The sequence below is a fragment of the Leopardus geoffroyi genome, chromosome D4 (assembly GCF_018350155.1).
Source record: "Leopardus geoffroyi isolate Oge1 chromosome D4, O.geoffroyi_Oge1_pat1.0, whole genome shotgun sequence".
NCBI lineage: Eukaryota > Metazoa > Chordata > Mammalia > Carnivora > Felidae > Leopardus > Leopardus geoffroyi.
The window spans coordinates 86,597,604-86,610,471 of NC_059342.1; the positions used below are offsets into that span (position 1 = coordinate 86,597,604).

Consider the following 12,868-nt stretch of genomic DNA (forward strand, 5'->3'; position numbering starts at 1 on the left):
AGTTCAAATCTCCTCAGAAACAGCAGACTCTGTCCTTGGAGAGCCAGGACAAGACTGTGAGCAGGGAGGCAGCTGGTCAGGGCCAAGGAGGGCAGGGCCGAGGCTGAGCAAGGGAGATCCCATTGAAAATGATAGTCCCACACATCAAGTGCCATCCCTGGGGCCACCTCGGTGAATTCATACAATTCCATGAGGTAGGGACTACTTTTTTTTTTTTTTTTTTTTTTTTAAGTAGACTCCATGCCTACATGGGGCTTGAACTCACAACCCCGAAGTCAAGAGTCGCATGCTCTACCAAGCCAGCTGGGCGCCCCAGTGAGGACTACTTTAGTATCTTTCACAGATGAGGAAACTGAGGCCAGGAGGAAGGCACTAATCTGCCAGGATCCCGCGGCAGGACCCTGAGGGAGGCCAGGTCTCACTCCAGAGCCCTCCCTCCGAGCCTGGAAGTTCCCCCACCAACCCTCTGCCTGCCAGGTTACATCCCACCCTTACCTCTGCCCAATACCTGCTCAGAGACACTGGCCACTGCCAGGCCAGCAGCTGGCGTTCGGCTGCCAGCCTGCTCCTACTTCCCCAGCTCAGGGCTCTCCCTGCTCCTCCCACGCTTGCAGAGCCTTCTGGGCCTGCCTGGCACTGGGGCGGGGGAGGCCGGGCGCATAAAGCAGTGCCGTGGGCCAGGGGCCGGGTCTCCAGGCTCTCCAGAGAAGGCTGGGGGCAGCAGGGGGAGTGTGCTCCCTGGCACCCAGACTCCGTGGCACAACTGGCCACATAGTTTGCGGGGTGCAGCGCAAAACGCAAATGTGCAGCCCCTTACGACAAAGCACTGTTAAGAATTTCAGGTTGACAACAGCAGAGCATTACGCTAAGCATAAGATCCTAAACAACTGTGCAAGTCACATGCCCGTGAGGTGGGCCCCAAGCCCTGGAGCTGGGGGAGCTAGGACCCCAGGGCTCCTCCATCGCAGCTGACAGCCTGAGGTCCTGGGGTCCTGGTTTTTCATTAGTTTCCTGGTCTCCAGATTAAGGAAGGAGGCAAGGAGAGAGGGAGCGGAGGAAGGAAGGAAGGAAGGAAGGAAGGAAGGAAGGAAGGAAGGAAGGAAGGAAGGAAGGAAGGAAGGGAGGGAAAGGAAAGGAAAAAGGGAGGGAGGGGTAGTTAAGTACTTTCACGGGCTCTCCCCAGCCCTCTGGTGCAGGGCCCAGGCACTCAGACCCCTCGCTCTCCTGGCTCAGCCAAGTGGCTTCTCCTTATCTGTAAAATGTGCTAACTCTGTCCTGCTCCCCAAGGTGGCCCCAGACCCTTGTTCACCAGCCCTTGCTGTTTACTGGTGAGTCTGTTTTTCCCACCCTACAGGTCAGGAAACTGAAGCTCTGCCTGCCTTTCTTGCAGTGTGACCAACTTCAGAGTTAACAGGGGATTTAACTGGCAAGATCCTCGGAATTTAACCCACGGAGCAGGGAGGTGACACGGGGTGGGGCACTTTCCTTCCCACCCTGAGTCATTTCCTCCCAAGCTCTGGACTCTCCTCCCACTGGTACAGGACAAGGGGTACCCTGGAAGCTGCTGAGGTGGGGCATTCCCCGTGCCAAGTGCAGCCAGGGAGCCAGACTTCCCGGCCTGGTGAGGAAGAGGCTTCCTGACTTGGCGGGGAAGCAGGTAGGCTCCTGGGGAAGAAACACGTGGGCAGGTTAAATGCCAGAAGTCCAGCCGGCTGTGGGCCCGGGGAGGGGCCCAAGGACCCAGCCCGCCCTCGAGTCAACAGGTTATGGGATTGTGGCAGGGAGAGGAGCCCCAATCCCCACCCCCAGACACATGACCACACTTCAGACAGGCTTCCAGAAAACACATGTTTACCCGTACACTCCAGAGGTGGCCCTGGCAGTCACAGTTCAAAGGCCCCTTCGCCCAACGAACCCCACGCTCCAGCCTGGGAAATGTGGCACCAAAGGCAGGTGGAGGGGGGACAGTGAAGAAGGACCAGGGCTGTTGAAAGATCGAAGATCACAATGCTGGTGAATTGAGGGGCCATGAGCCCCGGGGGCAAAGGCCACTGGACAGACCCAGAGGGGGGGTGAACCCCAAAATGAAGATTTGGATTACTCAGAAAGTGGGGTGCAGGGAAGGGCTGCAAAGGTCACCACAGTCCTCCTCTTCTCCCCCTCAAGTCGGGAGGCCTAAGATGGCTCCAAGTGTCCCCAGGGTAGGGCCAGAAGGGACCTTAGGTCCACTAGGCATGTGGCAGGAGACAGGATCCATAAATTAAACGTTTCCGGTGGAGTGTGGAACAGAGGCCCGGTGAGGGCCTTGTGGCTGGCTAGGCGATGGGGCTACTGGGTCCTCCACGATGGGTGGGCAAACACAATGGGCCTCTTCTTGGCCCAGCGGGAGAACACGGCCTTCTCAGTGATGAAGCGGTGGGCGCTGCGGGGCGCCCGCTCGTGGGCCAGGTACATCTGACATTCGTCCAGCCGGCCCTTCTCAAAGTAGTGGTAAGGCACCGAGGGGTGGCTCTCCTCCCTGCGGGTGGGGAAGAGGGACAGGCGTGGGGCACCTAAGCTCGCCTGCCTCCCGCCACCCCCTGCCACCTACCACGACCAGCCCCCTCACCAGGGACTCCCCGCCGGAGCACCCCCATGCCTGGTCCCGGGGAAGGTCAGGACAGACAGGGGAGGCGCAGGGCAGCCCACGGATCCCACGGGCCAGGGTTCGACCCTGGCTCTGGCTCTTGCAAGCTGGCCGCTTCTGGGCTGGAGACGTACTCTGTGAGCATAAATAACCCGTCTGTAAAACGCAGACGGTCACCCGAGACCACGGGTCAAAAAGCTGTAAGATTGCAAAGTGCCTTGCGGGTCCTGGGCTTCTGGTGAGCGTCCCGTCAGTCCCCGCGGCTGCACCCCCACCCGCTCATCAGCACCGTGCACACTGGCCGTCTGGCCCGGGGCCATGGCAGAGGGCGCACATGGGCTGTCATCTGGCCCACGTGCTCACCAAGCAAGCTCCAAGAGAACAGAAAACAAAGACCCGGGGCTCGTCCTGTCCCTTGTGCATATGTTCCTTACAATAATACTGAACTATTGTGATATCAACGGCAACAGCTTCGACGCAGCATATCACTGGCACGCATGTCAGCTGGTGCCTGATGATGCCCTTCTGAGCACCTCGGTAGATTATTCTCTCTCTAAACATTTCTACAACCTTCTGGGCAAGGTGTGATCGCTCTCTCTTTTACATATGAGGAAAGGGAGGCCCTGGGCCCCAGGGGTGTCTGAGCCTCAGCCGCCCACGGGGGAGCCCACGCGCCCCATGCCCCAAGCTCCCCCAGGGTGAGGCCAGGACAGGGGGCCCACGGTCCTCCCCGCCCCGGCCTTTCCTCCCGCCCAGGACCCGGCTGGCCTCACCTGCAGTAGCTGTCGCTGACCATTCCGTAGACCACGATCTCCTCGCACAGCTCCAGGGCGAGGATCATGGTGAACCAGCCGGTGCTGAGGAAGGAGCCGGACTGTCTCCTGGCGGGAAGGGGCACAGTCAGCGCAGCCGCGTCCCTCCCCAACGCGGGTCTGAGCAAGGAAGGGGCTGTGCGACAGGCCCAGCCTCAGCTGTCTCCAGGCACAGCGCTGGTCACCCTCCCAGCCAAGGGCCCTCCCCTTGACCCCCTACAGAGGGGGCCCTGGGGAAGGCTGGGGAGGGGACAGAGCCAGCCCGAGATCAGCAGCAGGAAAGAGATGCAGCTGGACGCCAACCCAGGCTCGTTCAGCCCCTCACCACCCACACGGGGCTTGAGCAAACCCCCAGACGATCGTGTGAGGCCACCGAGCACAGCGGGTGAGAGTGGGGAAGGCCCCTGTCTGAATTCAAGCTGGTCTTCAATTCAAACCCTACATCTGCCCTAGGGTATCAGCTTTGCTCACAAACCTCTCTGAGCCTCACTGACCCGTCTGTGGAATGGGGAGAATTATATAGGTCGTTATGGGGAGGGAACACCGTCAGCTCAGCACCTCCCCTGGTCCCCACACCCAACTGGGAGCGAGGGACTGCGTGGGCAGCCCAGGGCTCGACTCTCTCAATGCACCAGCACTGGTTACCCTCCCAGACGAGGGCTGCTCACATCCACCTTGACAGAAGGGTTATGGGGTGGCTCACTCTTTCAAACTGGGTGGCCAGGAACTTGCCACGGCCGGTGCTAACATTCTCAAGGGAGGGCCAGGAATGCTGAGACAAGAAGGGGACAAAGGATGTCAGGCAGGGAAGGGCACCTTCAGACGGGGTGGTCATGGAGGGCTTCTCTGATGAGGTGACATCCCATCCAGACCTGAATAGCAAGAAGGAGTCAGTCACAGGGAGGCGTGAGAGGAGAACATTCTAGACGGAGGGAAAACATGTATGAGCCCTGCAGGTGAGAGCCAGTGTAGAGATGTGAGGAGGCCCAGAGGACGGGCAGGTTGAGAGAAGGGAGATGATGAGATCACGGAGGCGGGCCTCGTGGGAGGCTTACAGGCCAGGGGAGGGGAGGGACGAGAGCCTGGACTTTATTCTCCACGTGAAGGGAAGCCTCCGTCAGGTTGCAGGCGGTTGGCGCTCAGGCTGCAAGGGGGCAAGAGTGGCGGCAGCAAGGGGCTGCTACAAGCGCAGGGGAGGCTGGGGCGTCATGGTGGCTTGGGTCCAGGTGGCACCTGTGGGCACAGGAGAGTCAAGAGGCCCCCATATGCCGCAGGTGATGGAATGAAAGGAGGCGGGTACAAAGCCCAGGTTTCTGGCTGGGAAACTGGAGGCTGGCGGCCGGATTTCCAGAGCTGTGGTGGGGGTGGGAGGAGCCAGCGTGTGGAGGAGGAGGCTGGGAGGAGTCTGAGTGTGAGATGAAAGGAGATCCTCAACACAGAGGGCTTAAGGCAGTGCCTGGTGCAGGAAGAGGTCCGTTTCTACGGTCACTGTTACTTCTGTCATCTGGCAGGGACTTCAGAGGCCAATTCAGATCCCAGGGAGTATCCCCTCCCGAGGCCAGAGCTCCCGACACCGCTCCCCGCGGCAGTGCTCCCCTAGCCTGTGCTTGTAAGGCCGGCCACCGTTGGGGCTTTTTGATCTAAGTGCTAACTCGACGGACGACAGTCTCTCTGATTCCGTCCCCCATCAGAGGCAGGAGCACGTCTGCCTCCCTCACTGCCGAACCCCGGCGCCCGGTGGAGCAGACCCGTGATGGACAAGAAGCGGCTTGAGAAGGCAGGTCCCCAGCCAGCAGGGAGACCCCCCCGCAGGCCGGCCCCAGGCTCACCGGTTCTTGCCCGTCTCGTCCTGGAAGACCTGGTCGCAGTAGGCCATCATGCGCTCCGTGAAGGTGTAGACCTGCAGGCCCGGGTACATCCTCGTGAGCTGTAGCAGTGTGCGGTAGGTACGGCCGCCCAGCGCCCGGTCCATGTGCCCGCCCTGGCCCCACACCACGTAGAGCGTGTCACGGGCGTGCTGGAAGTAGTGGGAGTAGTTGCGCAGCAGCAGGGGCACACTCGTGTGCGAGACCACGCGCAGGGTGCTGCGCCGGCCCACGTCCGCCTCAAAGCCCACGGTGGGTGCCTGGTTCATGCGCAGCACGCACTCGGCACTGTCGATCTCCGCGCCCAGGCCCGAGCCCAGCATCTGGCCGGAGCTGGACACCACGGCACAGCTACGGCATGGTTCTCGGACCAGCGGCTGCAGGGAGAGGCGGAGAGGAAGAGAAAGGCATGAGCACACAGCTCCCACCTCCCCGTCCCTCCACCCGGTAACAGCCACCGCCTTCACATGGCCCCTGTATCAGCTGCGGGTCCGGCGTCAACCCATTTTGCAGATAAGGAAATTGAGGCTGGGCCAGGGGAGTGACTTTCCTACGGTCACGTGGATAGCAAGTGGCAGGGCTGAGACTCTGTGTTCAGAGCCCCATGCTTCCTCATCGGCCACCTTCATGTCCCTTTTCCCTATTGCTGAGGCCCTAATACGCCCTCCATCGTGGGTTTTTGTTTTTTTTTTTAACGTTTATTTATTTTTGAGACAGAGAAAGACAGAGCATGAACAGGGGAGGGGCAGAGAGAGAGGGAGACACAGAATCCGAAGCAGGCTCCAGGCTCTGAGCCATCAGCCCAGAGCCCGACGCGGGGCTCGAACTCACGGACTGCGAGATCGTGACCTGAGCTGAAGTCGGACGCCCAACCGACTGAGCCACCCAGGCGCCCCATTGTGGGTTCTTTATTACGGTTACATGAGCAAACATTTATAAAGCACTTGAAGCGGTACTTAGCACACACTGGTACTGGGGGTCATATACGTGCTTGTTAAGTAAACATGAACCTCGGCTCTTCACAATGACTCTTAGGCCACTCCCTCCTCTGCCTGAGCCCCACTCGTGTTGTGCCCGGTTTGTAAGTAAAGGAAGGGTCTTTAGTCTTTAGGGTTTCACAACATTGAGAACGTCTGGCTCGGAGCCTGAATCCTGGTCCTGCCACTTCCTCTGTCTCTCTGAGCCTCAGTTTCCTCATCTGTCAAATGGGGATGAAAATAGCATTTACTTGACCAGGTTGTGAGAGGACTCAATTAAAAATGCCTGGAGGGGCGTCTGGGTGGCTCAGTCGGTTGAGCCTCTGACTCTTGATTTCAGCTCAGGCCCTGATTCCAGGGTTGTGGGATCGGGCCCCCGAGTGGGGCTTTGCACTGAGTGTGGGATCTGCTTGAGATTCTGCCTCTCTCTCCCTGCCCCTCTCCCCAACTCACGTGCATTCTCTCTCTCTCTCTCTCTCTCTCTCATAAAAACATAATAATTAGGGGCGCCTGGGTGGCTCAGTCAGTTGAGTGTCTGACTTCGGCTCAGGTCATGATCTCAGGGTTCGTGAGTTTGAGCCTCATTGGGCTCTGTGCTGACAGCTCGGAGCTCGGAGTCTGCTTCGGATTCTGTGTCTCCCTCTCTCTCTGCCCCTCCCCCACTCAGGCTCGGTCTATCTCAAAAATAAATAAACATTAAAACAATTTTTTTAAATAGTAATTAAAATAAAATAAAACTGCCTGGGGAATGATTAGCCCAGACCCAGAGGACAGTGAGGGCCCAACCATCTCATTATCCCCCGAGAAGCTGAAGCTGAGCCAACATGTCTACAAACGTTCACTGGCAGTCAGGGGTCAGGGGTCCCAGAAAAAGACTTGCTCCCCACCCCATGTCTCCATGCCCTCCCCAGAGGACATGGGTTTACGATGGTCCTGTATTCCTCTCTGAGATATTTTATATCAGACCTAATGTTGATTTAGGGACTCACAGGCCCATTTTCCATGCCTCCAAAAGACAGCACGATTCCTTTATTCTGCCCACAGTTTGAGCCTATCCTGCCCACTGTGGTCTATTCAGATCTGAGGTCACTGCTAGCCCCAGGAGATATTCAGCTTGTCCCACGCAAGGGCTTTAAACTATTTAACTGCAATCAGATTTTTTTCCGGATATCCAAAACCTGGATTTCCAGCTTCTCTTAAGAAACCCAGAGGATCTGGCCACCTCGAGCCCATATCCGCATGATCTCGAGTGTCTGAAATAAACACTGGCCACCACCACGGAAGATGGGACAGCATCTACCCGGCCCACCCCACCTCTTGTCCCATGTGGCCAAACCCCCGGTGGTTTTACATCTTGATCAAATATTTACATGGCACCTGTTGTGAACACTGGCCACGGATCACCCAGTTAGATCAGCAGAGCAACTCTACAGAGGTAGAAACTACAAGATTCTTGATTCATCGGTAGAACTTACCGATGAGGAGGCAACCACGACTCAGAGAAATGAAGGCCCAAAATACGTCTCCTCCGAGCCAGGGTCCCTGAACATGCCTCCCTCTGACCTTTGTGCTCAGAGAGCCATCAGACTCAGAGCCGGGAGCTTTCTGTGCTGGGTGTCAGTATGGGATGCCTTTGAGAAAGCTACCATGGGGGGCCACTGAAATCAGGGTGAGGGGTATAACGTACTCCAATCTGCACCTGGCATAGCAAGCATGGGGAGGGGGCATCATGGGGCAGGGGCCAAAGCTGCCTCATCACCCCTGAGCTCCAGGGTCCCCGTAGCCCCACGAGAGGGAAAGGTCTGGGGCTGACATGACGTTTCTCTATCATCTCCATCCCCAGCAGCGATCATCAGCCCAAGACAGGGCGCATCCAAGGCACCAAATACACACTTGCCGAATGAACGGATTATGTGCAAACATAGTTACATCTAAAGACAGGAGCACCTGGGTGGCTCAGGCGCTTAAGCGTCACGATCTCACAGTTCGTGGGTTCGAGCCCCGCGTCAGGCTCTGTGCTGACAGCTCGGAGCCTGGAGCCTGTTTCAGATTCTGTGTCTCCCTCCCTCTCTGCCCCTCTCCTGCTCATACTCTGTCTCTGTCTCTCTCTCAAAAACAAACATTAAAGAAAAAATTTAAAAAAATACATACACAAAATGATACACAGATCACCACGATGTGAAGGTGTCTGTCTCCCCCACCAGACTGGGAGCTCCAGGGGTGAGCTCCAGGGGTGAGCTCCAGGGATGAGCTTCTGGCTGACTCACCTATTTTACCTCCAGCACCCAGCTGAGAGCAGCCAGACAATATTTACTCAATTAAAAAACAAAAACAAAAACATTTCTAGAGCGCCTGGGTGGCTTATTTGGTTGAGCATCCAACTCTCGATTTTGGCTCAGGTCATGATCCCAGGATGGTGGAATTGAGCCGCCACACTGGGGTCCACGCTGAGTGTGGAACCTGCTTAAGATTCTTTCTCCCTCTTCCTCTGTCCCTCCCCCCTGCTCGTGCTTACTCTCTCTCTCTCTCTGGAAAAAAAAAAAAAAATTACAAAATAAAAAAATAAAATAAATCCACTTCCTCTTAGAACTTGGGACTCACAGAGGTGTAGTGGCGGCTCAATGTCACACAGCTGGTGAGCAGAGGGGCCAAGCCTGGGGTCCAGGCTGGCCTGGCACGCGCCTGGTTCTCACTTATGCCCAGAGAGTAGGGGGCACCCTGGCCGGCCTGTCTCGACATGTTGTCCGGCCAGCTCACCTTCCCATCTGGCACGCTGCTATATCCGCTGAAGTGCAGGGGCCCTGGCACAGTGGGCCTGGAGTTGGTGGACGGGTGGGGGTCCAGGCAGGGGGCCAGGCAGAAGGACAGGCAGGCCCAGCAGCACAGCAGGATGTAGGCAGCTGAGAAGCCCGAGGAGCACAGGATGACAAGCAGGAGCCGACCCTGGGGGAGACAAACAGTCATGGGGTATGTGCGGGGGGTGTCCCTGGGGCTCCTCTTAGAAGTTTATGCTGGGGTGCCATGCTCCAGCCTCACGGGTCCAAACCCCAGCTCAGTAGCTTCCAGAACATCAGCAGAGCCCAGAGTTAACCAGGGCTTCCTCTGGGCTGCTCAGGCCCTGGAGACAAGCCCTTTTATTCCTCCCATGTTCTAGATAAGGGATCCGGGATGAAAACCCGAGGCCACACAGCATGGAAACAGGATGGGCCCTTCAATCCAGGCTGCAGAGCCCATACTCTTAACCAGAAGCCTAGGCGCGCTCTGTAGCCCTGGGTGCAACTCTCCACCCCTCTGGACCTGCTTCCTCTTCTAAAAACTCCGGGCCGGTAGCACCTGTGAGCTCACCATGAGGCCAGCGTAACAGTGCTGTGTAGACTATAATGTGCACAAGAAGACGCAAGAGCGGCCCCTCAGGAGGGCAAACCCTCCTCCTTCAGACCTTGGACTGAGGCCGCCAGGGTGCCCATCCCCTGTCCCCTCCCCCAGCTGACTTGGTGCCCGATCTGGATCAGCAGCCCAGGTGAGTAAGGAGGATGGCAGAGAGGGAAGTGTCACCCAAGAAATGGTTTCAGTAATTGACAGCTGCTGGTTCAGAGGCTCCCACCTCCAGAAAACATGCGCCAAAGGCCATGTGAAGCAGGACGCCCTCCGGGGGCCCGCTGGCCCTCTTAGGGAGTGCCCCCACCAAGCCTTTCAACGAGGAGCCCCCTGATAGGGGGCACGACCTGCGGCTGCTGTCATGTGCTGGGCCACCCTGGTCACCATCTGTGTCTCTCTGGGCTCTAATATTCTCCCAGCCTGCCCAAGGCAGAGGTCCCTCAGCTGGCCCGCAGAACCCACCCAGCAGCTGGCTGGTACTCTGAAAATCAGAGGTGGGAAATGCAGCTCCCCGCCCCCGCCCCCCTCCCAGGGCATATCCTGCCGGAGGCCCACCCTTCTCTGCCCACAAGCCACATCAGCTTCTAAAAATAAATCTGTCTGTGGCCAGCTGTGCGGGGGAGGGGGTTCAGCCCCTGAGGCCTCAGGCTCTGCCCGGCATCTGGTCCCCTGCCCGCAAGGGGCCCAGAGACCCGGATTCAGGCAGTGGTGGTGGACTCCCCACAACATCCAGGGTCCTCTCCCACAACCAGCAGCTCCCAAATAAAGTTGAGAGCAGCTAAACTGAACTTTCGCACCATATCCCCCTCCCAGGTGGGTGCCTCACCTGGGTGACCTAGGGGATACCCACAAGAGGTAGTACTGTTATCTCCTCATGACAGGGGAGGCGCACAGGGCACTGAGACCAGAGAGGGAACACCACTTGTCTGAAGCCACACAGCCTGCCAGATCAGGCAGGGCTTTGAGGCCAGTCTCCCCTTCTCAGCTCAGGAGCAGTGGGTCAAAAGTGAGTCAGTGCTGGGGTGGGAGAGGCTATGAGGCTGCTGTGCCGGAAGTTCCCCAAGAGCCTTCCTCCTTCCACCACTTACCGGAGCCTTCATGCTGTTGCCGCTGCTCAGCAGCCTGGGGGCTGCTGTCTCCAGGGCTCAGGCTGGGAAGGGGTGGCAGCCAGGCACCTGCCAAGATCCAGAAACTCAGAGCTAGGTCCCAGGCCCCTGAGGAACCTGCCCAGGGAAACTGAGGCAGGGAAGGGTATGGGGCCAGGGTCAAGGCAAATGGCTTTCGGGAGTCAAACGCCTTAAAGTCCCCAAACACGGGACAGCGCTGTCCGCATCCTAAAAGAGCTGGTATCAGGTGACCTTCGGGAAACCTCACACCAACCCAATCCCCATTGTGCAGATGGAGAAAGAGAGGCAGGGAGGGGGAGCCCTCGGCTCAAGGTCACCCATCGAGTCTGGGTCAGTTAGAACCAGCAGCCTGGAGCCCCGACTGCCTCCCCATCCTTCCTACCTCCCTACGGGCGGGAGAAACGCAGAGGCCTGAGGAAGGATAGGACGAGAGATTTCCACCCCTCTCCCAGATTCCACCGCCCCTTCCCCCGGCCGGGAGCTAACCAGACGGGTAGGCTGGGGCGCTCCGGCTGTTCTCGATCCACTGCTCGGAGCTCCATGGCCCGCAAACCGGGCGGGCCGGGCTGAAAGCCTGAGCCCCGGGGCGGAGGCGGCACCGCGGCCGCGGCTTCTGGAGACTGGAAACCGAACGTGCGCCGCCGGCAGCGGGGGCGGGGCCTGCGAGGACGGGGAGGAGACAGGCGCGCTGGGGGCGGAGCCCGAGAGGAGGGAGGCGGGACCTACGAGCACCGCCTGCGCGTCTGGGGAGGGAAGTGCGTGGCTGGCGGCGGGGCCTCCGGGATGGGGGCGGGGCCTGCAGGCCGTGGGCGGAGTCCGAGCTCCCGCATCTCCCCTTTTCTGCCCAACCACGTTTCTCCCAAGCTCCTGCCGGGGATCCGAGAGAAAAGGCTGAGCGGGGGTGGGAACCAGGGCGCCTCCGTGGCTGCCTAGCCTTCCGGACTTGGGTTTCTCCATTTCTGAAATTGGGGGGTGGGTAGGAAAATTAAGCAGGGGCTTGGGGTCAAGCAGCCCTGGGTTTCAAGCGGGTAGGGTTGCCAGATTTAGCAAGTAAAATACAGGACACTCAGTTATATTGGAATTTCAGATAAACAGTGTATAATTGTATTAAAAATCTGACATTCCGGTGTAACGGGGCGTCTTATATTTTCTCTGTCGACCCTAGCTGGACTGTCTCTGGTGGTGCGACCTACACCTGAGCCTCAGTTTTTCTCCTCTATGAAGTGGGGATAATAACAGCACCTACCTGCCAGTGGTACAGTGCAGGGCAGCTGTGACACTGTTAGGATTCGAACCCCGGGCAGTCTCACTGCCACGTAGTGGCCACCTATTTTCACCTCCCAAACACCCCTCCCAAAGTGTCCTCCAGACCCCAACCAACTCAGTGTTGCACCCCCACAGAGGCTGCAATGTGTCCCATTTGAAGGCCCAAATGGGGTCCCTTGGGGATTTCAAACTCTAGCACGGTCAGGAGCCACAAAGGGTCAAAAGAGCAGACAGATATGGGGCAATAGGGAATAGTGGGCCTGTGGTGAAGTAGAGGGCACATTTTCCATCTGAAGCATTTTATATATATATATATATATATATATATAAAATGCTTTATGGGCCAGCATAAAGGTCTTACCTATGGAGGTCTTACCACCTCCACCACACCCACCTCCCTCTATGGGGGCCTTCCCCTGAGATCCAGGCTAGGTTCCTGCTCAGACCCCATTTCAAACTCCATTCACCTTTTTCTCAAAGGCTCTGACGTGGGCACGATGCCAAGGTATCCACGTTCTGATCCACACCCAGATCAGCAACTTCCCAAGGCTACCTGCTCAGGTGCAAAACCAAGTCGGCCATGACTCTCCCCATCCTATTGCGGGGAGGGCATGCTGAGGCAAGCCCTGTCCCTGGGCCTCCTTTGAGCACGGGCCTACTTTGTCCCTGCACCCTAGCCTGGGCATAGTTCAAGGGTGGTGGCCCAAGTTCAAACTCTCTCTGTGGTCTCCCATTCACACAAGGCCAGGCACACAAAGCCTGAGTCCTTCTGCCCCTGACCCCCAGTCTTCATCCTTCACGTTTCTCTTCCTCATAG

At 58.0% G+C, this 12,868-nt stretch overlaps 1 protein-coding gene across 2 annotated transcripts; it reads right to left on the reverse strand.

The window, feature by feature from the left end:
* Positions 1-1,834: 1,834 nt before the first annotated feature.
* ST6GALNAC4 (ST6 N-acetylgalactosaminide alpha-2,6-sialyltransferase 4) lies at positions 1,835-11,404 on the reverse strand. Of its 2 annotated transcripts, XM_045468755.1 has the most exons (6): positions 11,272-11,403; positions 10,747-10,833; positions 9,038-9,223; positions 5,268-5,680; positions 3,400-3,507; positions 1,835-2,518 (listed from the first exon to the last, which is right to left on the reverse strand). In XM_045468755.1, the coding sequence occupies exons 2-6, from the start codon at positions 10,756-10,758 to the stop codon at positions 2,329-2,331; spliced, it is 909 nt and encodes a 302-aa protein (XP_045324711.1). In that variant the 5' UTR covers positions 10,759-10,833; positions 11,272-11,403; the 3' UTR covers positions 1,835-2,328. The 2 variants fall into 2 exon arrangements, with proteins under 2 accessions (XP_045324711.1, XP_045324712.1); XM_045468756.1 differs by lacking the exons at positions 1,835-2,518; positions 3,400-3,507 and adding an exon at positions 3,555-4,310 and having other exon boundaries at positions 11,272-11,404.
* Between the last annotated feature and the right edge of the window lie 1,464 nt (positions 11,405-12,868).

Coding starts and splice junctions, on each gene's coding strand:
- ST6GALNAC4 (XM_045468755.1), bottom strand. Junction 3,508..5,267: donor GACGAGACGGGCAAGAACCG/GTGAGCCTGGGG, acceptor CCTTCCCGCCAG/GAGACAGTCCGGCTCCTTCC. Junction 2,519..3,399: donor GTCAGCGACAGCTACTGCAG/GTGAGGCCAGCC, acceptor CCCCACCCGCAG/GGAGGAGAGCCACCCCTCGG.